This window comes from Scylla paramamosain, chromosome 18, assembly GCF_035594125.1.
Source record: "Scylla paramamosain isolate STU-SP2022 chromosome 18, ASM3559412v1, whole genome shotgun sequence".
NCBI lineage: Eukaryota > Metazoa > Arthropoda > Malacostraca > Decapoda > Portunidae > Scylla > Scylla paramamosain.
The window spans coordinates 8,123,864-8,149,913 of NC_087168.1; the positions used below are offsets into that span (position 1 = coordinate 8,123,864).

Sequence of the window (26,050 nt, forward strand, 5' to 3'; positions counted from 1 at the left end):
AGCGCACACATCACGCAGTTTTATCACCCCATCATTTCATCTTATTTATTTATTTTTTTTTTTTTTTTTCACTCAACGGTACACCTTATATCCTACCATTAACTCAAAGCAAAACCAAAGGGGAAGTAACTCGGTCACATTCACTCGGTGACACTGAGCTCGTAGCTCCACACACACACACACACACACACACACACATTCGTAAAGGTAACACTAATATTAATTTTCGTAATATTTTCGTCTAATAATTATATTTATGAGCTTGGGTGGTGACCTGGTCCCTAATATGGACACCACTATAAATAAATTTACCTGCGTCACAAACAAGCGGGGGCGCAGCAGCAGCCCCCCTGAAGCCTACAGACGCTACAGGTTGAGACGTAAAAAAAATAAATAGATAAACAAATAAATAAATTTCAAAAGGGTGCGGGGGGGGCATTGGCGCATGCCCCCTTCCCCCCCCCTTCGGTACGCCAATGCGTATAACAATTTTGGGCTGGCTCGTGTGGCACGTGTTGATAAAGAAAACTTACGTGTCCCCCTGCAGTGAAGTTTTTTTTTTTATTATCATTTATGAAAACTTTCATGTGTAACACTAACTTTTTTTTTTTAGTAACAATAGTGTATACTAATGCTTTGCGTTAAAATTATTCATCACTATTAAAGGCGCCTTCTTCAGTTCTTCCAAACACCTCGGATGAAGGCATTTTTTTGGCGCATTCCTTTCGCGCAGGTCTCCTGGGAGCTTTGGAACATTACAACTACCCCGGGCCTCAAGCTTTCTAGGGACTTTGGAGAATTGTGGGAAGGCGGCGGGGCGGAGCGAAAGCCAACCACTCACTGGAAGCGATGCAAACACAACAGGTGAAAACAAGTTGATGTGCATGTATTGTTTTCAATAAAATCTTACACAGACAGAATTATCTGCATACAGGTCACACATGAGTTAAAACCATTATTAAAACTGTGTATCGTGAAATGTTTCCAATTAAGTGAAAAGCAACATTTGTATACAATGAGAACAGTCAAGCCTTCCTGTGGTTTGCGGCATTCTGGCAGGACAGGTAAAGGGTTCTGAATGGCCTTCCTGTCTTGGGCCACGACTTCTAACACACCATTGTGTTCTAATACAATGTCATAATGCAGTGTAAGGTCATAGCTGATACAAGTGATTTACGCTAATGTACTCTGCTTTAATTTGCAAAGGGGACGAAGACAGGTCTGAAAAAAGTGATACACAGGATAGAACGTTGCCTTATGATGGCGGAACCTGAGGACCGGGGCATGGAACCTCGCTCTCGCCTCTGTGAACGACCTGCGACATGGAGAGCTGCTAGACCTGCTCCTTGCATCACAGTTTCCCCTTCCTCCATAATCGCTAACAATAAAACTAATCGCTAATAATATAACCCAACTGAGCCAGCATTGAAGAAGAGGGGGATAGTTGTCTGGAAAAATTGAGTTTCTGAAACACAGAGCAGTACTACGCTTGCTCTGCCCCAATCAGAAATTTTAGAGAGATCAGAAGTCAGGCGTTCTGGCTTTCCTGCTCCCTGAAGGGTTGGACGTCTACGAAAAGACGTGGAAAAGTGCAGGGTGGTATCATCAGCCCAGTAGTGGATAGGACAAGAAGTTTGGTTTAGATCATTGATGAATATTAGGAAGAGAATGGCTAAAACGACAGAACCGTGAGGAACACCAATGTTATTAGATTTAGGAGAACAGTGACCGTTTACCACAGCAGAAATAAAATGGTCAGAAAAGAAACTTGAGATGAAGTTACAGAGAGAAGGACAGAAGCCATAGGAAGGTAGTTTGGAAATCAAAGCTTTGTGCCAGACTCCACTAAAAGCTTTTTGATATGTCTAAGGCAACAACAAAATTCTCACCAAAATCTTTAAAAAAGAGACTCAATTAGAAAAGCCAGATGACCAGTAGAAGAATCTTGACGGAACCTATACTGGCGATCACATAGAAGGTTGTGAAGTGATAGATGTTTAAGAATCTTCCTGGTGAGGATAGATTAAAAACTTTAGATGGACAGGAAATTAAAGCAATAGGAAGGTAGTTTGAGGAATTAGAACAGTCACCCTTTTTAGGAACAGGCTGAGTGTAAGCAAACTTCTAGCAAGAAGGAAAGATAGACGTTGATAGACAGAACTGAAAGAGTTTGACCAGGCAGGGTGCAAGCACGGAGTCTCGGAGAACAATAGGAGGAACCCCATTAGGTCCATAAGCCTTCCGAGGGTTTAGGCCACCGAGGGCATGGAAAACATCACTACGAAGGACTGGGTAGCATGAAGTAGTGAGAGTGTGGAGGCGAGGGAGAAACTAGCTCCTGAATCATCCAAGGTAGTGATTTCAACAAAGATCTGAGTGAAAAATTCAATTTTAGAAACAGATGAGACGGCTGGGGTGCCATCAGGTTGAAATAAAGGAGGGGAAGATGAAAAAGCAAAGTTATTGGAGATGTTTTTGTCTAGGTGCCAGAAGTCACGAGGGGAGTTAGATCCTGAAAGATTTTGACACTTTCTATTAATGAAGGAGTTTTTGACTAGTTTGTAGAACAGACTTGGCATGATTCCGGGCAGAATTATAAAGTGCATGAGATTCAGGTGATAGAAGGCTCAAGTACTTTTTGTGGGCCACCTCTCTATCATGTATAGCACGAAAACAAGCTGTGTTAGACCAAGGTTTAGAAGGTTTAGGTCGAGAAAAAGAGTGAGGGATGTATGCCTCCATACCTGACACAATAACCTCTGTTATGCGGTCGGCACACAGAGACGGGTCTCTAAAGGTAGGCGCACACTTGTTCGCATCGTACGGACGGCACGCATCGTACGCATCGGATTTTAGTATTCTTTACATTATTTCAAATGGGTCTGCGCGCATTTGACCGCGTCGTACGCATCGGACATCGGCAATGCCGACGAGGATCCCCGAAAGAGCATTCAATCCGATGCGTACGAACGATGCGGATGGCCTCTACGGCATTTGCCGGCAAATGTGCGACCTCATCGTCAGTTGCAGCCAGAGCGCCGTCGCGGTCGGATGCAAACCTTCTTCGGTATTTATTTTATTTTTTTTTCTGTTTGCATAGCTATGCTTTGCTTATACATAATATATAATGTTATATTAACTCACTGACTGTTTTTAGATTTTTCTCTAAATTCCAGCCTTTTCCTGTTTATGTTGTGAATCCATGTTTTCCTTTTTTTAACTTTCTGTTCTTCTTCTGCCAGCATACAGCTAACCACTACAATTTCTTCCTCTTCACTATCACTGTTCAACATTTTCACAACTTTATACACTAGAAAAATATGGAATATGTCCTTCCAGAGAGAGCTCAGCTTCACAACTGCGGGTGGTGAATGGTCCAATGCCGACAATGTGCGCAGAAAATCCGATCCGTCCGATGCGTGCCGTCCGTACGATGCGGACCAATGTGCGCTGACCCCAAAAACAATCCGATGAATACGATGCGTGCCGTCCGTACGATGCGAACAAGTGTGCGCCTACCTTAACACGGAAACAGTAGTCATTCCAAGGAAAATCAGCATAATAGCTCCTTAGGTCGCACTAGCTAGCTGAGGCAAAACGCCAGAGGCACCTCCAATTAGGGGGAGCTTGAGGAGGGACTGGAGCGATAGGACAAGATACAGATATGATGATCGTGATCGGAGGAGCCCAAAAGAGAAGAAATGTAACTGCATAGGCAGAATGATTAAAGGTTAGGAAGAAGGTCAAGAATGTTGGGTGTATCTCCAAGACAGTCAGGAATACGAGTAGGGTGTTACACCAATTGCTCTAGTTCGTGGAGGATAGCAAATCTAGTTCAACAGGATGGTCAGTGAAGGGAGAGGAAAGCCAAAGCTGGTGGAGAACACTGAAGTCTTCAAGAACGGAGATCTCTGCAAAAGGGAAGAAAGTCAGAATGTGCTCCACTTTGGAAGTTAAGCAGTTTTCTTATAGTCAGTCAGTCTTTCTTATAGTCGAAGGAATTAGGTGAGAGGTATATAACACAGACAAATTTTGTTTGAGATTAATTCTTTAGTCATAGCCAGATGGTGGAAAACTAGTAGTAGGAAGATTAAAGAGCGTGGGCACGAGAGCAGGCTATAAGTGCTCTGTACAAGGGCCTTATCCGTCCATGTATGGAGTGTGTTTCACATTTCTGGAGGGCTTCTACTCGTACTGCTCTTTTAGACAGTGTGAAATGAAAAAGCTTTTCGTCTCATCAGCTCCTCTCCTCTAACTGACTGTCTTCAGCTTCTTTCTCATCTCCGCAATGTTGCATCTCTAGCTATTTTCTACCGCTATTTTCATGCTAATTGCTCTTCTGATCTTGCTACCTGCATGTTGCGCACTTAAACGCAACATTCAGCTTAGGACTGAAAATGAGGATAGAGAAAGCAGAAGGGAACAGAAAAGCGACTACTCTCATTCGCCTCAGATACCTGTGTTTCGGTAAGGAAAAGAGGATATTTGGCAGAGGGGAGGTGGTGTTCTACAGATTGAAAATTAAATCTAAGACTGCAAATGTTGCAGAAGTTAATGAAGAAAAAATTGAGGTGGGTGTCAAAACAATGACGGTCAATACCAGAAGAGCAGCATTTGAGGTCTCCCCTCCAGATGATGACTCCGAGGCTGATGTATGAGTAGCCATATCGATTTTTAATTTTGAATGAAGGGTGTATGTATAATTAGGTGCATGTAGTTTTGTGTGAAGGAAGAGAGTTGTCTTTAAAGGGAAGGCTGTGACTGCCCCCTTGTGTTGTGAGACATAGAGGGAAACGTTCAGTAAGGTCACAGCTGGATTTAATGAAAAGTTCACAGCATTCCTTGATCCAGTGCTTTAGACCTCACTGGGAGTAATTATCGTTTCGGCAGGTGTCTAATATATATATATATATATATATATATATATATATATATATATATATATATATATATATATATATATATATATATATATATATATATATATATATATATATATATATATATATATATATATATATATATATATATATATATATATATATATATATATATATATATATATATATATATACACACACACATGATGATAATAAGATGATGATGTTGAGAAAGATTTATGCTAAACATGTTTCGTTACCATGTAACCATGTTACTGTTATATCCACTTACTTATTTTTAGCAGTCTAAATTGAAGCTATTCATAAAAGATCAATTACAGTGCCCTTGAATGCTCAGATTTGGTGTCGCCACAGGAAAAGAATGTCATGTGAACTGATAGGCAATATATTTGGTGATGGAGACTGTGAACTGATAGGCAATATATTTGGTGATGGAGACTGAAGCGAGAGGAAACCGGGTAGACTGTGAACAACAAGACATAATGACTAAAGATTTGTTAGTAAAATGTATCTTTCCCCCCTTTCTCTGACAAAATCTACGAGAAACTTCTGAAGGCTGCTTCTGCTCTGGCTTTTCACTTACTCTTTTCAGAAACCAAAGAAATTATTAAATAACCAGGTTCTTGTCATTTTTTTTTTCGTTGATAGTGCAGAAGCCTTGTTAAACTATTGCTTGAATCATGAAAATCCCAATACCTTCCAATATGGACAGTCAAAGGTAGTCAAGATAAGGCGCAGGAAATAAGGTTTTGTAAAATAAGGTCCTGCATAATAAAATTTTACGCATCTTAATATTTTTCAAAGACTGATCTATTTAATATGAGCCACTAGTTTCACCAAACCGGAGCATTTCGAGGCATTAGTTGCTCCATATCATTAATCTACTAGTCTTGTAACTTATCTCCGTACCGCTCAACCTCTTAAAAATTGGTGCTACAGGGCATTGCGGTAGTTGGCAACTCATAGGATTTGGATATAAATAAGAGAATGGCACACACCAGCTGACTCTATCATCAGTCACGAACACTAACACGTCCTCGGGCTCATCGTTTCCTTCAGTTGTATAATCGAAGTACACCTCACGCCAGTTTAGGCAGCGACAAGAAAGCAATAAAAATACGTAAGTGGTATTCTTCGTCATTAAAGTTTTCTTCCTCAGCCCCTGTGCCACATAACGGTACCACACAAACTTACAATCTACAACTTAAATCACGGGGTATAATTTTAATTTGCAGCAGTCTTACCCAAATCAAACTATTAGTGTTATCCAGTGTGTTTTGTGTTTTGCTTTAAGGGAAGTTATACCCAAATTTAGGTCGAAAAAGAAATCATGTATCATATACCCAAATTTAGGTCGAAAAGAAATTATGTATCAGTCTCCATGAAATTTATTGTGTACACTGATGTATTGATTATGTACAAGTGTGGGAAGTTTCGGAACGATACTACAAAAGAAAAAAAAAAAAGATATATTAGCTACAAATCGTATAAATTTTAACCTAACTTTGACTCACTACTCCTCTTAAGCGAATAAATATACGGTAATTTTAGAAATACCAGTGAATAGAACAGCTATTCGTAATTGATTTTCAGGGACTACTTTTGGCAAATATCTTGATTTTTCTCTAGAAAAATATGAAGCAGTGACATTTTCCGTGCCACGTTAGAAAAAAAAAAACGTATGGAAATGGGTGTAAAAATATAAATATTTCTTTAATTAATAATCTGGTCCTGGAGAGCTGAAGAAAGCCTAATAAGGGAAACAATGCGAAAAGAATTAAGTAAATAGCATGAATACTAATGGAGGAGTAGAAGTTTAAGAGATGAAAAACTTGCAACTGAGATATAGGCCGTTTTCTATCAGTATCCCCCAGTAGCATACTCCAGCTCTCTTCTGATCTTATTCCCCACTTCGCTCTTCTATGGGCTGTTCATATCCTTATCCTTCTTTGTCAGGTATTTCAGCATTGATGATAATGATTCAATGCCCAGAGAGTCAGCTAAATACTCTCTAGATAGCCAACATTGAAAATGGAGACCGCTGTCGCGAAGTCCACCATCCTCTCAGTTGCAGGGGGGTGCTTTGGACATAGTCTCCAAATCCGTGAATGGATGTGCTCATTTCGATTTTGTGTCAGTCCCCTCATACACTTTGGCATCATTTCATCACTTGTCATTCTGTCATACACTGCCTTCACTTGTTTTAGCTAGTCATCGGTCAGGTGGAAAGACACTTTCATTTTTTGCATGTGACACAGGTGTTTCTCCACGTGCCAAACTCTTGTTATAGAAACATCAGGAATCTCTGCCTTTTACACACTTTTCATGTTGTAGCTTCATGTTGTAGCATGTTGACCTCCAATGATTCAATGTTGACAGCTTCTCATTCCTCATCTCTTCTGCATTTGTACCAGCCTTTCTGTTCATGCGAACATGAATGTAGTACTGAACGTTATCTATAACTGTATCAGTTAGCTTGTATTTGCCTCCCATGCCTTTTCCATTCTTTCAACCCATGTAGTGCAGTACCTATGTTCTTTTGAACATTATTTATGCGTTCTTCCTTTTCAACTGTCTTAACATGAGGACCTCGATCACCATTCATTCCACGATCTGCAAGGTAGGCAGAACTGTCTCCATCGGATGAAAAAAAAATAAAAATTGTGTATAACATATTGCGATTCTCTGATCGTTAGTGGCAAGTGAGGGGAGAGGTCTGACAGAAGAGAGATGGAGGGAGATAAGTCAGCTGAGGTTACCGACTCGACTTTCCTCCTCTTTGATGCTATTTCTGTGGCAATTGCTGCATGCTTTCTTCTTATAGCCGTGCTCTTCTTCGGTCCTGACATGTTGACTTTGTTGGGAGCCAGTTAGATAGTGGTGGGTGATGATGGTGCGAGATAAGCTGAATTGAAAAAGCCGCCGCGATTGCGCACCTGCCCATCCCACGACAGCCCATGTTCGTGTTGTGGTCGAATTTTCATCGAAAATATGAGTACACCTCCTCTTAAAGTTAACTTCTTCTTATCCGCTAACAACCTCCAGCCAAATCCTGTGAACTGACTTATTTTTAGAAAATGTAAAATACAATGGAAGTGAGTGGGGCATGGTATTACTCTTATCCATGACAGTATCAGACTTAAACGGTTTATGATATACAGTATATAAGCAATGCCTATAATCTTATTTTAGTATTTTATACTGGAATTATTCGTAAAAATCAAATCAACTTAATATGATAATTTAATTGCTGAAGAAGAGTTGAACCAATTCACTATTTCTTGTGTAAGTATAATCAGAATTACCTTTTTTAGAGGAGAATTTTAATCAGATTGAACGTGTATATCTACCTGCAATGCTTATAAGGGTCGATGACACGTGTCATTTTCATGCACTCACCACTGTCGCAGTCCAGTGACCTATACTACACACAATCGCTTCTGCTTGTTGTGTAGCCATTCCTCTCTCATTCAGTGCTCTTTTCACACGGTTCATCCACTCCAGGCGTAGCATTCCTTCTTGACCTTTCATCGCGCACATTTGACCTCATTATTTTCTTTAATAGTTTTGTCTTCCATTCTCTCCACCTGCCCAAACCAATATATATATATATATATATATATATATATATATATATATATATATATATATATATATATATATATATATATATATATATATATATATATATATATATATATATATATATATAATTTTCTATCTATTCGTATACTTGTGAATATTCTTTTCAACTCTACTCCTGAACAGTCAAGATGGAGAGATGGTCAGGTCGTCTGGCGATGGTGACGGGAGCTGGCTCGGGCATTGGTGCTGCCTTGACCCGAAGGCTGGTGAAGGAGGGTATGCGGGTGGTGGGTGTCGATCTCAACGTGGAGAAAGTGCAGGTGAGTGAGATACGCGAGCGAGCTGGGCACCCATGACTTTCAAGATAAGATAGACGCCAGCTGTGCCGGTTATGTATCCACTGATTAGGTTTGGTGTCGCCATGACAAGTGTACTGCCTCCACACTAGAACAAACTGGTCATATCTGCCAAAGTTAGAGAGGGTGGATAAAGGTTCGCTCACAAGCTAAAAAAAATCCTGGTGGGATGAAGGGCATTCGCTTCTCGTATCATGTGAGATGGTTATTATACTGTATAAATCAACCAAAAATCATTCCCGCTTACTTAAATTTTTACGAGCATTCATTATTTATTTATTTATTTTTTGTTGTTCTCTCTTCGATCGTAGTTTAATTTGTTCATTTGGGCATAAAAAAAATCGTTGTTTTCCTTAACAAAAGTAGAATTTGATTTTATTTATTTTTCCCCTTTCTACCCTATACGCAGGCCGTGGGGGAAGAGCTCAAGGGTCAGCCGGGTTCTGTTATTCCCATCAAGTGTGACATCACTAAGGATGACCAGGTGCTGCACATGTTCCAGCGCATCAAACAAAAGTACGGAGGTGTGGACGTGTGCATCAACAACGCAGGAGTAATGCACAACATGACCCTTATGAGTAAGTCTCCGTTAAATGAAAAAATAATTTTGATTGTTGCTAAGGTACGAGACACCTACTAGCTAATGAGGGCATGACAAAGGCTGGTATCATTAAATGCACCTTCCTTTCATGATGCTTATTTTCGAAGCCCACAGTCGGATTGTCGTGGGTGTTTTTACCATTAATGTTCCGCAATGCTTGTGAGACTATCACTATAAAGAATTACGAAAACAACCTTAAAAAAAAAAATAATAACTTCCACTACAGTTCTGTTGAAAGTTGTCGAGATTGGACACCAAAATGTTTGAAAACGTGGTGTCTTGTGTCATGGCAGATGGGAAACCAGAGGAGTGGCGGAGGATGATGGACATAAATGTGATCGCTCTGTGTCTGTGCACCCGGGAAGCTGTGACATCTATGCTGGAACGTGGTGTGGACGACGGGCACATCATCCACATCAACAGGTGGGCTTGTGTTTGCTTCGCAGTTTATGTTGTGCATGGCTGCATGGCATATAATGAATTATTTGTTTGCGTCTAATGGTGTGCATTATATTTAACACTGCGTTCACGCATTATAAGGTGCTTTTTTTTTTTTTTTTTTTTTTTTTTTTGAGTCCGGACTCGTATTTTGAAACCCTTTGGGTTCTCTTTCATGAGGATTTCTTCCAAAGGCATTGTGTTCAAATGTAACAGAGATGCTTTATCGTGTCCAAGTGGATTCATTGTTCCTCTGTCACTAGAATAATTAAATCATACTCGAAAATCTCGATAACTTACATTTGAGCCTCCAAACAGTAATTTTGATAGGACTTCAAAACATTTCAAGATACGGTCCAAGTTCTCATAATAACAACAAAAAATAATCATTTTGTTTATGTAAGAGGGGCTTTGGCCAAGAGCAATGGAAATGGTGAAAATAAAGGCCCATTGAAGTTCCCAGCCCTAAAAGAATAGTGAAAAGGACACCTGTGTAAAAATAACCATTAAGACTATATTTATTACTTTTACAGCGTTGCGGGGCACCAGGTCGCCAACGTTCCAAGTATGCACTTCTATACGGCCAGCAAATATGCTGTCACTGCCCTCACCGAAGGCATGCGTCAGGAGCTGAGGCAGACCAACACCAACATAAGAATATCTGTATGAATAAGATCAGTATTTTTAATCGCTTTGGGATCTCTTAAGAAATATTTTTAAAGGTCTTAGTCTTAAGAAATTAATATTCAGTTTTCAATTATGTTCTTACACTGATGATGCAAAACTTTTTGTTGGACTTTCATTAAAATCATTAAGAAAAAAAATCCTCAGAATCCCAATAACATCCGTTAGAGTCTTAAAAGTAATCGAAATAAGACACCCAGATGTCTAAGAATGCTATTGGAAGACTCACTCTAATCCAGTTTAAAGTTTTACCCTTTATTGCAGGAATTTTCTATTTAAATATTAGTCACTGGTGAAGGAGCCCTGTCAAACCTATTACTGATGTCAGGGGACTGCTCTTTTGCACTGTTAGGCATCTTAATCTCGATTACTTTCAACAGGTTCTAATCCCAGTAGATATTTATTATCAGGCTGTCAAGCATATTAACCATTTTTAACAAGAATAATCACTATTAGTGAAAAAAAAAAAAACATCCATTGGAATCTGAATAATATTTTTTGCAGCCTAATGAGAACCCAAAGCGTTTAAAAATACGGACCAAGGTATAATATTATAATTACGAATACTGCTAATATCCACTATACTATCCTAAACTTCTCCTATGGACACCCGCAATATATTTTAATTTTCCTCTATATCTTAAAGGCCATCTGCCCTGGTGTGGTGCAAACAGAGATCCGAGATTCATGGCTTGATAAGGATGCAACCGAGAAGTTCTACAATGACTTCCCGTGCTTGCAACCAGAGGACATCGTCTCCAGCGTCATATACGCCCTCTCCGCACCGCCCCATGTGCAGGTTGGTGTCTTTACTTGCTCTCCAACCAGTAAATAAACAAGTTATGCTGGAAACTTCACATCTCATCTCTAGATAAAACAACCTCTATGAAGTTAGGTGTTCTGAGACGTCTCCGCCAGTTTTTCCCACCCTTCCAGCAGCTAACTGTACAGGGGCCTTATTCGTTCATGTATGGAGTAAGTATGCTTCACATGGAATCAAAAGCTCTTCGTCTCATCAACTCCTCTCCTCTAACTGACTGTCTTCAGCCTCTTTCTCATCGCCGCAGTGTTGCATCTCTTGCTATCTTCTACCGTTATTTTCATGCTAACTGCTCTTCTGATCTTGCTAACTGCATGCCCCCTCCCCCGGCCACGCTGCACAAGACTTTCTTCTTTCTCTCATCCTTCTCTAATGCAAGAGTTAATCATTATTCTCAATCAATCATCCCTTTCTCTTGAAAACTCTGGAATTTCATGCCTGCTTCTGTATTTCCACCTTCCTATGACTTGAATTTCTTCAAGAGGGAAGTTTCAAGACACTTATCCTTTAATTTCTGACTACCGCTTTGTACCCTATTTGGTGACCGGCATCTCAGTGAACTCTTTTTTTTTTTTTTTTTCATTGCATTTTTGTTACCTTTGGCCGGTATCTCTCCTACATAAAAAAAAAAAAAATGTAGGTCCTTCCAGTAGATGAATACAGACGTCAGGGAATATTATATTTCAAAATATTTGCAGGGATATTTGTCACATAGTAGTGTTCAAGAAAGTTAGGTAAATACCGGCGCATATTAACAGGTTAAGATAAATAGGTTTCTTTCAAATATTAAAGGATGAAGAAGAAAGTTAGGCTGTGTAATGAAGTCGAATATCAAAGGTTAGAAACAAGTCGCTTTTGAGTATATACCAGGAAATCAACGAGTTTGCATGTGATATGAATCTAAATTTAACATGGGAATACCTTTGTCCCGCAGGTCCACAATGTGACGGTAAGAAATACCAGGCAACAGCACTGAAGCCGCAGATTGCAACAGTACTCTCAACGCAGAGCAGAATGAGCCCCTTCCCCCAAGCCCCCATCCCCTCTCTCTCTCTCTCTCTCTCTCTCTCTCTCTCTCTCTCTCTCTCCGGATCGTATTCTGCCCAGCTGCCCGTACCTCGATTACCTTCAAAAGGCTCTGATTGAAGTTGCACAGGTATTTAAGGGTGTTTTAATGGCTCTAGTGACAAATCAACAAGATTCCTACATTATCAGAAAAAAAAAACACTTGAAAAACCGGTTAATTATCTATGGCGTTTGAAAGCGATACTAATAAAGCAAAGCGTTTCTGAACACGCGCATCTCTCTTCTGATTTTGTCTTACCCTTCAAGTTATAGATTTTGAAAGTCTCTTAATATTTCAGTATTTTGGAAATACTCTATATGCATGGTCACATTTCAAACCATATGCTCAATTAAAGGTATTAGTTACCATTTGTTTTTCCTTTGTGTTTCTTTGTGGTTATGTTCTGTATCTCTCTTTGAGGATGTGTATTATTATTATTGTTATTATTATTTTATTTCAATTTTTTTATTGATTTAAATTCACACTCAATTCCCCCTTTATTTTTTTTTATTCCAATATTTAGGTATCACAGAGATCATTTGAATAAATAAATAACTAAACAAACGAAATCTGATTATGGTTTATTTTTTAGCGCCCTCTTTCTCATGAAAGAAAATCTTTGAACAAATTACGCATTATGATAATAATAATAATAATAATAATAATAACAATAATAATAATAATAATAATAATAATAATAATAATAATAATAATAATAATAATAATAATAATAATAATAATTATTATTATTATTATTATTATTATTATTATTATTATTACTGTTATTATTATTATTATTATTATTATTATTATTATTATTATTATTATTATTATTATTATTATTATTATTATTATTATTATTATTATCATCATCACCATCATTATCATAATATCACCACCATCATTGTCATCATCAGTTATCTCTTTAGTCCTTAAAGAATATCATTTATACAGAAAAAAAGTGTCAAAAAAAGAACCAAGAGATTTTTTTCCTCTTGTATTGTGAAGCGGCAGCAATGAATAAATGGATTTTTCCTTTTTTTATTACTTTTATTTATTTATTTATTTATTTATTTATTTGTTTTGCTGTTTTCAACTGTTGACTAGCTTCTCTTGCATACAGAGTTGAAAATGAATAAATAATCAAAATATAAAACAAATAAATGAAATAAAATTAATAAGTGCTCTGTTCTGTACTTTCTATGCTAATTCATTATTTTTAACCAGTGATTAATTTTCTTTGGATATAAGGAATGAATTAAAATAAATGAGATAAATAAACAAGATAAAATAAATGAATGGAGTTTTCCTTACTTTCTTTATTAATTAATTGTTTTCAACCATTCAATAGTCATCCCTGCATATAAGGAAATAAATGAAAATAATTGAATAAATAAAATATATAGTAAAAAGATAAAATAAAATATAGGCACGCCAGAATCAGAGACCGGATAGATGTCAACGTGTGAAACAAGGTGGACGGCGCTCTTTTCTTCCCACGACTATCAGTAAATATCACTGTATGAAAAGGTAATCCATTCATTTAACTAACATATTTAACATGTATTCAGGGGCGGCATGCTCCGAAGAGGTGTATTTTTTATGACGTTTCTCGGATGAGGGAAAAAATGGACAAATTAGATGAGTTGGGAATGTCGGTAGGTGAGATACATTCATGCATTTCAGGAAGAAATGTCGAAATGTAAGAAAGGAAATTTACTACACTTCACATTTATTTATGCCCTCCAAAAATACAGTGATGGCCCCATTTTTAAGGAGGGGTGGAGGGAAGGGGATCTTACCCTTTTAACCATGAAAAAAAAAAAAAAAATAGTCCATAGGAATTGAAATTATTTCTCGATTTGATACTTCCATGGAGGATTTTCTGAGTAGTTAACAAACTATTAAATGTAATGACATGTACACTACATGACTGCACCACCCATCATGGCCCGCACATTGCATAACTACATCACCTAAAATGACCAATACATTTTACTTATTATTATTTACTTATTTACTTATTACTTCCTGCACACTACATGATTGTACTATCCATTGTGCCATCCATTAGATTAACTATGATCTGCTGTTGTACTATTTCTTGCTCTATTAACTATGAGGTGCTGTTGTACTACTTATTGCTCTATTAACCATGGTCAGTTGTTGTAGTACCTCTTATATTATTAACTATGATCATCTGCTGTAGTACCTGTGGCGCTGTATGACCATGATGAATTACCTTTTGAATCTCTCATTACATTTACTTATATTATCTATTGTGTTATCATTATAGTATTATTATTTATATTATATTTTTACCATCTGTTGCATAACCTACTGTTCACTGAGTCCTCTGTTGTCTCAGCTGTTACATATATTAACTATAACAATTTTATGACATCTTTTATATTGCCTATTTATTTATTATATCAACTATTTTATTGACAATTATACATTGATATATGTAGATCATAGTAGCTACTAACTACAGTAAAATCTCTTATCTGGCATCAACGGGACCGCTGACATGCCAGATACTTGAATATTGCTGGATACTTGAATAGAAGTGAAATTATGTCCACAATCACCACCCTACACTCACGCATCTTACCATAACAAAGATCAGCTGATCTTAATCAGCAGCTGATCTGATCAGCTGCTTAAGTGTAAGCACAACACGCTTCCTCTTTTCTACAACTTTAGGCATGATGAAGGCGTCAGGCGATAAACAGTGCACACGTGGGACTGAGTCACTGAGTAAACACAGTGCAGTGGGCTGCGGATGGCGCAAAGCAGTGCGCTCTGGTGGCGAAGGGACAAAGTATGCCTCGCGCAGGAATTTTAGTCGAATTTATGAGTACACATTGATTTTTTATTGATTTTAAGGCTCGGGGAAAAATGTGCCGGATACTTGAAGCTGCCAGATACTCGAATGCCGGATAAGAGGGATTTTACTGTATTAGATATATATTTTTCATAACTGGACAAGCTTTTCCCCAATACTTTCTGGAAAGATATTGTAGGGTTCAGCCATTTAGTGTGCCACATTGGGTTAGGCCATTGTACTGACAATCAAAGATGATTCTACTGATGCATACAGGAGATGTCTGGAAAAAGGCATCCCTCAGGGCTTAAATCCAGCTCTGATCCCTCTGTCTTGGCTGGTGTGCAGGTCATGCTGGCTTGTTTCAGTTTGTGTTTTATAGTGTTACTAGCAAAATTACTTGGTGTTGCTTGGGTAAAATTTGGTTTGTTTGTTCGGCAATCCTGTTAATTATCATTCAAAGTTAAATGTACGTTATGTTAACTTCTGTTCAAGATTCATAACATCGGCGGATTAATGAAACCTGCCTGAAAGATGAATTCATTGGAGACCTCTGTATCACAGAAAATTCAATGACATACTGAAGGAATTTGTAGGTTGATGGGATTCAACTCCAAACTCACAATGAATGCTCCATTTATACCTCTCCCCAATATAAAAAGTCCAAGCTAACAATGAATGCTTGGCACCACCATCAAAAATGGGTTACAGTGTATCTGGCACCACCATCAAGAATTGGGTTATGGTGACAGATTTGCCTGAATAACCTAACAGTTTTGGGTTGGAAGTAGTTAAGACATAGCCTATGTCACTCCCTGGATCAAGGGGAACCCCCTACCAAATTTCATCACAATCAGTTCAATGATTTTTCTGTGAAAACCGGACACAGACTGACAGACAGTGTATTTTATTATATGAAATGTAAGTTTTTTGTTTCTTCCATATTTTATCCATTTTTTCCCAAAACTTATTACTAACTTCACATTCATCACATTCATTAGACAGGCTTTCCACTTGTTGCTGAAAACTGTTATCCATCTTTACCTTCCTCTTGTAAAATTTCTTAGTTTTCTTTTGTTCCTCTATCTTCTTGCTTGATGAGCAGCTCCCTGCCTTTGATATAACAAAAACAAGGGGGCAGGGTGGGTTCCTACAGATGAAAATTTGCTATATATATATATAGAGAGAGAGAGAGAGAGAGAGAGAGAGAGAGAGAGAGAGAGAGAGAGAGAGAGAGAGAGAGAGAGAGAGAGAGATGTGGCTGTATGACAGCCCGTGACCTTGACAATGGCCGATGATGCAAAGCACTCTCTCTCTTTCTCTTTCTCTCTCTCTCTCTCTCTCTCTCTCTCTCTCTCTCTCTCTCTCTCTCTCTCTCTCTCTCTGATAAGTTAAGAGATAGATAGAGAGAGAGAGAGAGAGAGAGAGAGAGAGAGAGAGAGAGAGAGAGAGGTGAGTTGTGGTTGTGTGTGCCAGCCAGTGACCTTGACCGTGGATGATGACACAACACTGTTTCTCTCTCTCTCTCTCTCTCTCTCTCTCTCTCTCTCTCTCTCTCTCTCTCTCTCTCTCTCTCTCTCTCTCTCTCTCTCAGATAAGTTACCAGAGAGAGAGAGAGAGAGAGAGAGAGAGAGAGAGAGAGAGAGAGAGAGAGAGAGAGAGAGAGAGAGAGAGAGAGAGAAGGCAAGCAGCTGCGTCCTTAAAGTGGTCGTTATACCCAAAATTTGGTTATATTGAGGGTTTACTGTACCTATTAGTTTATTCCCCTTTCTTTTAACAGTGTACTGTAGCATATTCTTATTGAAATTTTATGCACTATATGCATAACAATTATTTTTATTGTGTTAAAATGAATTTTAAATGAACTTAATAGATGTGAGACCTATATATATTTTGTGGTTTAAACTATAAACATTGGTATTTCTGAGTCTTGTAGTGGGTGGTTTCCCATATTCATGGATTTTTGCTATTCATGGTAGGCTTTGGAACATAACACCTGTGAATAGCAGGGGAACACTGTACTTTCCTGTCATCATGCAAAGGTTCACTGCCCATCTAACTGTAGCCGCTACAATCAGCAATTCACAGTACCAACAATCAAGCATAGCCCTTCTGTCATGGTGTGGGCCTCTTGTAGTGGGAAGATGGGTCAAGGTGGACTACATTTCATATCAAAAAGTGTAACAATGAATTCTGAAAGATATAAAGAATTGTTATGCAGTAATCTGTTTAATAACTTTGTTATTCATCATTCATGGGACCACCACTTTCATGCATGACTTAGCCCCATGCCACAGTTGTAAAACAGTGAAAATGCTCCTCAACAAGGAAAATATCAATGTGTTGGAATGGCCAGGGAATAGTCCTGAAATTAACCCTATTGAAATACATGGAACTTCATGAATTATATAGTGAAGGAAGGAAAACCCCATGTCTCTTCCACACCTGCAGCAGATCATGGAAGATGTATGGTACAGCCAAATGAATCTACATTACTTTATTGGACTGCTTTAGAGCATGCCACGAAGGATTTCAGTAGTCATCACATTATGTTATTTTTTATTTTTTTTGTAATTTTTTTTTTTATTTGGTGGGCAGATAGGGTTCCAATGACTTCATTTGTGGCAACTGTATAATTAAATATACTAGCTTTGTTCTTCAACATTACTTCATTCCACCACTCTAGGTGAAATTTCATCATATCTGCAAGGCAACTGGTAGATGAATACAGAGGATGTTTGAGTTACAAGCGAGATACGTTCTGGAAGGCTGCTTGTAAGTTGTTTTGTTCATAACTCATCATAATTTTTCAGTACAAAAAAAAAAAAGTATCATACGCTCCGCAAACAATATAATGCTTACTTAATTAATACTTGATAGCATTAGAGTGAGAGAGAGAGAGAGAGAGAGAGAGAGAGAGAGAGAGAGAGAGAGAGAGAGAGAGAGAGAGAGAGAGAGAGAGAGCACCTTGCCTTATGGGTGATGTGATACTACTAAGCAGTGACAAGCTTGAGGCTTCTTCCAAATGTGAGACACAAATATGTCAGTCATACAACACAGGTTAAAGTGAGACATCTCTCTCTCTCTCTCTCTCTCTCTCTCTCTCTCTCTCTCTCTCTCTCTCTCTCTCTCTCTCTCTCTCTCTCTCTCTCTCTCTCTCTCTCTCTCTCTCATGCACATTTGTTTTCTCGGGCACATTTGTTCTCTCTCTCTCTCTCTCTCTCTCTCTCTCTCTCTCTCTCTCTCTCTCTCTCTCTCTCTCTCTCTCTCTCTCTCTCTCTCTCTCTCTCTCTCTCTCTCTCTCTCTCTCATGCACATTTGTTTTCTCGGGCACATTTGTTCTCTCTCTCTCTCTCTCTCTCTCTCTCTCTCTCTCTCTCTCTCTCTCTCTCTCTCTCTCTCTCTCTCTCTCTCTCTCTCTCTCTCTCTCTCTCTCTCTCTCTCTCTCTCTCTTTTTCTCATGCACATTTTTTTCCTTTCTCCCTCTCTCCTCAGGTTATACACGCCTTTATTCATATAATTTATTAAGATGGCTGGCCAAAACTATAAGACGGGTATTTTTGCCTATCTGTGGACTTGATGTAATGGAGCAGGCTTTCTATACCATGCAGCACAGCTCTCTTGTCTCTATGTCTCTCAGAGGCTGACTGGTGAAGGTCCATACGCCATGGAATCTCAAACTAAACTCACTGCAGTGCAGTTTGATAAGTTTTTAAATTAAATTTAAATTTTAAACTAGTGTCTCAAAAGAAGCTGCTCCATGGCCTTTGTCCTGAGGTGGTGAGTGGTCCTCTGCTATGCTGTTGTGCTGCGTGGGTAGTGACGAAGTGGAGTTTTAGGTAAATATGGCATGTAGTGCCAAATTTGAACTTTTGGTTAGCAAAGGGTATAATATTGAGAGCATAATTTTCATTTTGGCAGTAGACTGCTTGTATCTGAACATTCATAACTCATTACCTCTTAACTCGGACAACCCTCTTTAGTTTGTCGACAATTGCAATGGTTTTCACATTGCCACTAAATAACTTATTCAGTGCTCTTAGGTTAGCCTTTATTTATCTGTCTTTTAACATGTTACCTGCATCATGGCAACACGAGACTCACCTCTGTCACGAGACTTTTCACATCACTCTTATGCCAGTACCAGTGGAGCTTTTAAGGCGAGATCATGTATGTACCCTTGTTCAGTTCAAATGACTCTTATATCTTCCTAAAAGTGGTGTCTTACTGGTGGCCCACCATGCAGTATCACAATTGTTTCTTATATTGTGTGGTGGGCTACTGATGGTCCACTCATACTTGTGTACCACCAGTGGCCCATTTTGCCATACTAGAATATTCAGTCCTTGTGTTGCATTATTGTGCCACTTGTGTACCCCTGAATTCTTAATAAATAAATGACAAAATGTATTTATACATTGCACTTTTTGACTTAGTTATACATTTAGTCTATTGTATGTGCTAAGGAAAGACTATAACTATTCTATTTTATTTATTTATTTATTTATTTATGTATTTATTTATTTATTTATTTATTTATTTATTTATTTTGTTTATTTATTTTTTATACTTAAAGGTTATTTATCAAATTATTTTCATATTTCTGCCTGCAGAAAATGGATATGTCATCATTCTATAGTACACATTTTGATGAAGAAAACTCTGATGAAGATTTCATTCTCTCTTGTATGAACAACTCCAGTAGTGGTGATAGAAGTGATAGCTCGAATCAGCTGATGAAGAGAGACAGGAGATGATGCTTCTGCATTTGCCACTAGTCCGGCATCTACACAGGGATGGGGGCCTGTTCATTCCAAACAATGTTCCTATAAATTCAGTTGCGAAGAAGAACTGGTTATTCATCCTCAAGTATTCAGTTACTGGCAAAACTGAACCCATTCATATGTATAAATTATTAATCACAATTGTTGCCCAGACAAATGTGTATGTACAACAAAAAATAAATTAATGTCTCCTAACAAGGAGGGTCATGCCAAATTTCATGGAAACTTACAAGAAGGGATGAACTGAAGGATTTCATTGGTATAAATTTATACATGTTATCATGCAAGAAATTTCTTCTTATTGTAGTAGGTGCAAGCTTTATGCAGATTCTTTTGCTAGTAGTGTGATGACAACAGAGAGGTTTGAAATCATTCCTAGATGCATACATTTCAGGAATAATAGTACTGATGCTGAAGATCCACCTGACCCATTATTCAAAGTAAGACCTTTGGTCAGTGCTGTTAGAGACTGCTGTCAGGCTGTTTATAAGCCAGGGCCTAACTTTGTGATTGATGAGAGCATGGTTTCGTTTAGGGGTAGAATTAATGTTAAGCAGTATCTTCCTTGGAAAATACACAAATATGGATTCAAGTTGTACAAGGTGTGCACTCCAAGCTGTTATACATGGAATTTCAAGATCCATGCAGGAATTCAACTAAAGAGTTGTGGTCTAAACTCCACAGAAAGCCTAACAGTAGAACTCTGAAGATCTATTTGTAAAGGTGCCACTATGCTGACAATTACTATTGTTCAATGATATTAGCAGAGTACCTGTTAGATAAGAAAACTTACCAATGTAGGACCCTCAAGAGCACAAGGAAATACCTTCCTAAGGAAGTTACTGAAAGTAAACTAAAAAGAATGAAATAAAAGGTTTGGAGAACAATAAGGGTGTAAAGGTTTTCAAATGGAGGAATAAAAGAAATATTTTGACTACTACTCTGCCTGAATATAGTGATCAATTAGTTCTTAGTGGCAAGCTAAATAAAAGAAAAAAAAGGGCTTTTTCAAGCTTGAAGGTGTTATGGCATACAACACAAAGAAAAGGTGTGGTTGTCTCTGACCAGTACACATCTTACTGCATTCCAATAAGAAAAGTAGAAAATGGTACAGAAAGTTGGCATTTGAACTGATTGCAGGACTGTCAGTAGTAAATGCATGGTTCTCCACTCTCAGTATTATCCCTGGGCTAAGATAACTCAGCTACAATTTTGAAGGACTTTAGCATATTCACTTACTGGGGGAAGAACCTCAAGACATTAGACCTGGGAGAAGCCCTCGAGTCATATCAGGATAGATGATATCCATATGCTGATTGAGAAAGATGGACCTAAGAGAGATACGAGAAAAAGATGTCATTTTACTACAAAAAAATTCTCTTTCTCAAGGTCCTAAGGAAGCCAGAAATAAAGCTAGAAGAGTAAACACATTCTTTTCTAAGTGTGAAGATAAGTCACACCTGTGTATTACATGTTTTGCAAAAAAGCACAGTGCATGAAGAGCATGCAAGTAATTTTCTTTTCATTACATGAAAATAATGTTATATGTTATTGGATTTACTATTATTAGCATTTGTGAAGATTGATTTATTTCATGATTATGAGAAGGACTCAAGCACTTTATATATATATATATATATATATATATATATATATATATATATATATATATATATATATATATATATATATATATATATATATACATACACTGTAGAACCTTGGTTTTCAAAATTAATTTGTTCCTGGATCCTGTTTGAAATCTGAAATGTTTGAAAACAAACAATTTTCCCCATATGAATCAATTTAAAATAGATTAATCCATCCTCAGACACCAGTCTACTATGTCTTGGTGGGTAATGACCAATGCTCCCACTGCTAAGATGGCTGCTCCACAACATTTCCAGCTTAAACATTTTTTTATCCAGAAAGGATGTATTGAATGAACTTAGTGACACAGAACTCATCAAAAGATATTGTTTAGACCATGCAGGCATTCTTTTTGTCACTGATCAAGTGAAGGAAGCTTTACAGAGTGACACAGAGAGGAGCAACCCCCACACCACCAAAATGGTGATCATAACACTTAGACATCTTGCTGGTGGGAAAAGTTACTGGGATAATGCAGTTGTGCAGCAGTGATGGTGTTGCAGGTCATTGAGAGATCTGCGGGAGGCTAGGGATTTGCCCTGAGCACCGAACCTTGTTTGTTTGCATCAAGGTTCCTGAACAGGATCACATTTAGCTTATTTCAAAGATTGAATGAATGTCTTACTTTCTATGTCCCTCCCCCAAATATATAAAAACAAAGGAGATATTTATAGAAACTATAAATTAGTAATTAATGCCAACTTTTACTATGGCTTGTAGTATTTGAAATCAAGTTACTTTCTTTGAAAACCAAATTATGTTACAGCAACTGAAGCAGTTATGAGTTAAAATTTTTGTTTGAAAGCCATGTTCAGTAACTGAGGTTCCACTATATATATATATATATATATATATATATATATATATATATATATATATATATATATATATATATATATATATATATATATATATATATATATACAGTAAAATCCCTCTTATCCGGCATCAACGGGACCGCCGACATGCCGGATACCAGAAGTTGCTGGATACTTGAATAGAAGTGAAATTATGTCCACAATCACCACCCTACACTCACACATCTTACCATAACAAAGATCAGCTGATCGCCGTGCTGCGCGTCACCACCCGGGCTGCCACCTCACACTCACCAACACACAATACTACTGTACTAACATTCTCTTTAATACTTTCCTCTTATAAATAAGTTGATGGGTTACAAAAATAAAGTACGTATACACTTATTTGCTTTATTCAATATTAGCCAACATGTATAGCATATAATAAAGATATGAAAATGTACGAGTGTTTTGTGACACTTTTTCGCTCCCCACACCTCTCATTCAACACCCTCCGGGTCATCAACATCATCAGATTCTGTACTAGTTTACCCCACTTCTTTTCCCTTACAAGCTACTTTAAAATAGTTTCTAATGTCTCCTTGTTTGCAGCTCCTTCTTCTTTGCAGCAAAAACTCATTCTCAATGCAGTGAAGGGTCATAACATCTCGGGTTGACATGTATGTCCACTGCTCAGCAAACCTGACAAAGCCAGCTATGTGTTTTGCAACCTGTTCCCAAGTTACTTTAGGCTCATTATCATCATCATCATCATCACTATCATCACTAATTTTCTCTAAATGATCTACTACAGCGTTGATAAGTTCCTCATCTGTGAGAGTGAATGTTATGGCCTGATTTTCGTCCACGTCCACCCATTCCTGTAACACTTCATCTGTCACTTTAAGTTGCACATTTCCCCAATTTCCCTCAGCTCGCTCACCACCGAATTTTTCATGCCACCTACAAACCCTTCAAACTCCTCATCATCCTCATCATCACACATCATCAGAGGGTACAATTTGCACCAACATTGCATCAATGTTTGCCTTTTAATGTCTAGCCAAGCAAGTGAAGCCATGAATATCGCATCCTTAACATTAAACTGTTTTTGGAACTCAGGGATTGTGCCGTCCTCATAATTAACAAGTTTGCGAAGGAAACTCTTATGATAGTTCATCTTAAAATTTTGAATGACTCCCTGATCCATGGGTTGAATAACACTTGTGACATTAGGGGGCAAATATAGAGCAAAAATATTTCCCACAAGTTCCTCTGCTGGTGGATGAGCTCTACAATTATCTAATAATAAAACTACCTTACTGTCCTCTGGGAGACCATTTTTCTTCAGATTTTCCTTGACAGATGGCACAAAGCAATGCTTGAACCAGTCAAGGAAAATTTCAGCTGTCATCCAGGCACTTCGTTGGTTACGATAATCGACAGGCAGGTAATTCACGTTCTTAAAACAGCGCGGCTTCTTGTGCTTGCCAACCATGCACAACTTGACTTTGTGTGTACCAGCCATGTTAGCGCAGCACAGAACTGTCGGCCTGTCCTTGCTCTGCTTGAATCCCTTCATGTCTCCCTCCGACTCGCTTGCAAGTGTGGTTCTTGCCAGACAGTGGTAGAACAGGCCAGTCTAGTCGGCGTTGTAAATCTGCTCAGACGTCAGGTTATGCTCCTCTACTATCTTCGCAAACCTATAAGAAATAAAAACAACGAGGTTTAGATAAAAAAATTAGGTTGGCTCTCTCTCTCTCTCTCTCTCTCTCTCTCTCTCTCTCTCTCTCTCTCTCTCTCTCTCTCTCTCTCTCTCTCTCTCTCTCTCTCTCTCTCTCTCTCTCTCTCTCTCTCTTTATTCTTACCTGTCAACAAACTCTTCAGCCGAGGGTAAGTTGGCAGACTTTGATTCTCCCGAGATGTCCAGCTTCCTTATGCCATGACGAACCTTGAACCTGTGGAGCCAGCCATCAGAGAACTGGCATGCCCCTTCCTCGCCCATCTTCTTAGCTAAATCACGCCCTTTCTCTTGTAGCATTGGGCCTGTAATTATGACTCCTTCTGATCTTTTCAAGCTGAACCACTCGTATAACACTTTGTCCATCATTTCACCACGATGATACTGCAGTGTGTGACGATTTTCTGCTGCCTTTGGGGTGTCGGTGGCTTTCATGTAATCCTGCAACTTTTTCGTTTGGGATTTAATGTCATAAATAGTTGATGAGCCCACACCATATTCCGCCATTAGTTGCTGTCTGCTTTCACCTCTCTCTAATTGTCGACAAATGTCTACCTTCTGCTTAAGTGTAAGCACAACACGCTTCCTCTTTTCTACAACTTTAGGCATGATGAAGGCGTCAGGCGATAAACAGTGCACACGCGGGACTGAGTCACTGAGTAAACACAGTGCAGTGGGCCGCGGGTGGCGCGAAGCAGTGCACTCTGGTGGCGAGGGGACAAAGTATGCCTCACGTGGGAATTTTAATCGATTTTATGAGTACACATTGATTTTTTATTGATTTTAAGGCTCGGGGAAAAATGTGCCGGATACTTGAAGCTGCCGGATACTCAAATGCCGGATGAGAGGGATTTTACTGTATATATATATATATATATATATATATATATATATATATATATATATATATATATATATATATATATATATATATATATATATATATATATATATATATATATATATATATATATATATATATATATACACACACACACACACACACACACACACACACACACACACACACCACACACACACACACACACACACACACACACACACACACACACACACACACACACTCGTATATACACATCTATCTCTAAAGCTGAACTCTTCTCTCAAACCTTTGCTAAAAACTACCTCAGACAATTCAGGGCTTGTTCCTCTCTTTCCTCCACCCTCTGACTACTTCATGCTATCTATTAAAATTCTTTGCAATGATATTTTCCATGCCTTCACTGGCCTAAACCCTCTAAACCCTTTGAAGGCTCATGGACCTTATGGGGTCCCTCCTATTGTCCTCCGAAACTGCGCCTCCATGCTTGCACCTTGCCTTGTCAAACTCTTTCAACTCTCTCTGTCAACATCTATCTTTCCTTCTTGCTGGAAGTTTGGTTACATTCTGCCTGTTCCTAAAAAGGGTGACTGTTCTGATCCCTCAAACTACTGTCCTATTGCTTTAATTTCCTGCCTATCTAAAATTTTGAATCTATCCTCAACAGGATGATTCTTAAACATCTATCACTTCACAACCTTCCATCTGATTGCCAGTATGGGTTCTGTCAAGGCTGCTCCACTGGTGATCTGGCTTTCCTTACTTAGTCTTGGTCGTCCTCTTTTAAAGATTTTAGTGAAACTTTTGCTGTTGCCTTAGACATATCAAAAGTTTTTGATAGAGTCTGGCACAAAGCTTTGATTTCCAAACTACCCTCTTATGGCTTCTATCTTTTCTCTCAGTAACTTCCTCTCAAGTTTCCTTCCTGACTGTTCTAGTGCTACTGTGGTAGATGT

General features: G+C 38.3%; 3 protein-coding genes across 6 annotated transcripts in view; 2 read left to right on the top strand and 1 right to left on the bottom strand.

Moving 5' to 3' along the window:
* Positions 1-5,896: 5,896 nt before the first annotated feature.
* On the top strand, positions 5,897-13,020 carry LOC135109074 (dehydrogenase/reductase SDR family member 11-like). Of its 2 annotated transcripts, XM_064020110.1 has the most exons (7): positions 5,897-6,021; positions 8,670-8,806; positions 9,252-9,420; positions 9,737-9,866; positions 10,415-10,544; positions 11,212-11,364; positions 12,320-13,020. In XM_064020110.1, exons 2-7 carry the CDS (start codon positions 8,675-8,677, stop codon positions 12,359-12,361), a joined length of 756 nt encoding a protein of 251 aa, XP_063876180.1. In that variant the 5' UTR covers positions 5,897-6,021; positions 8,670-8,674; the 3' UTR covers positions 12,362-13,020. The 2 variants fall into 2 exon arrangements, with proteins under 2 accessions (XP_063876180.1, XP_063876182.1); XM_064020112.1 differs by lacking the exons at positions 5,897-6,021; positions 8,670-8,806 and adding an exon at positions 8,899-9,038.
* Positions 13,021-13,856: 836 nt separating this feature from the next.
* The window catches only part of LOC135109075 (uncharacterized protein DDB_G0284459-like), a 169,270-nt gene continuing 157,076 nt past the window's right edge, over positions 13,857-26,050 (top strand). For 2 of the 3 annotated variants that reach the window (XM_064020113.1, XM_064020114.1), the window contains exon 1: positions 13,858-13,981. The gene's annotated coding sequence lies outside the window, so the exon portion shown is untranslated. Of the gene's footprint in view, positions 13,982-26,050 lie in introns of all 3 variants that reach the window. The other variant, XM_064020116.1, reaches the window with a different exon arrangement.
* Positions 22,239-24,040, bottom strand: LOC135109354 (jerky protein homolog). Its single transcript, XM_064020744.1, has 3 exons — positions 23,831-24,040; positions 23,215-23,393; positions 22,239-22,287 (listed from the first exon to the last, which is right to left on the bottom strand). Exons 1-3 carry the CDS (start codon positions 24,038-24,040, stop codon positions 22,239-22,241), a joined length of 438 nt encoding a protein of 145 aa, XP_063876814.1.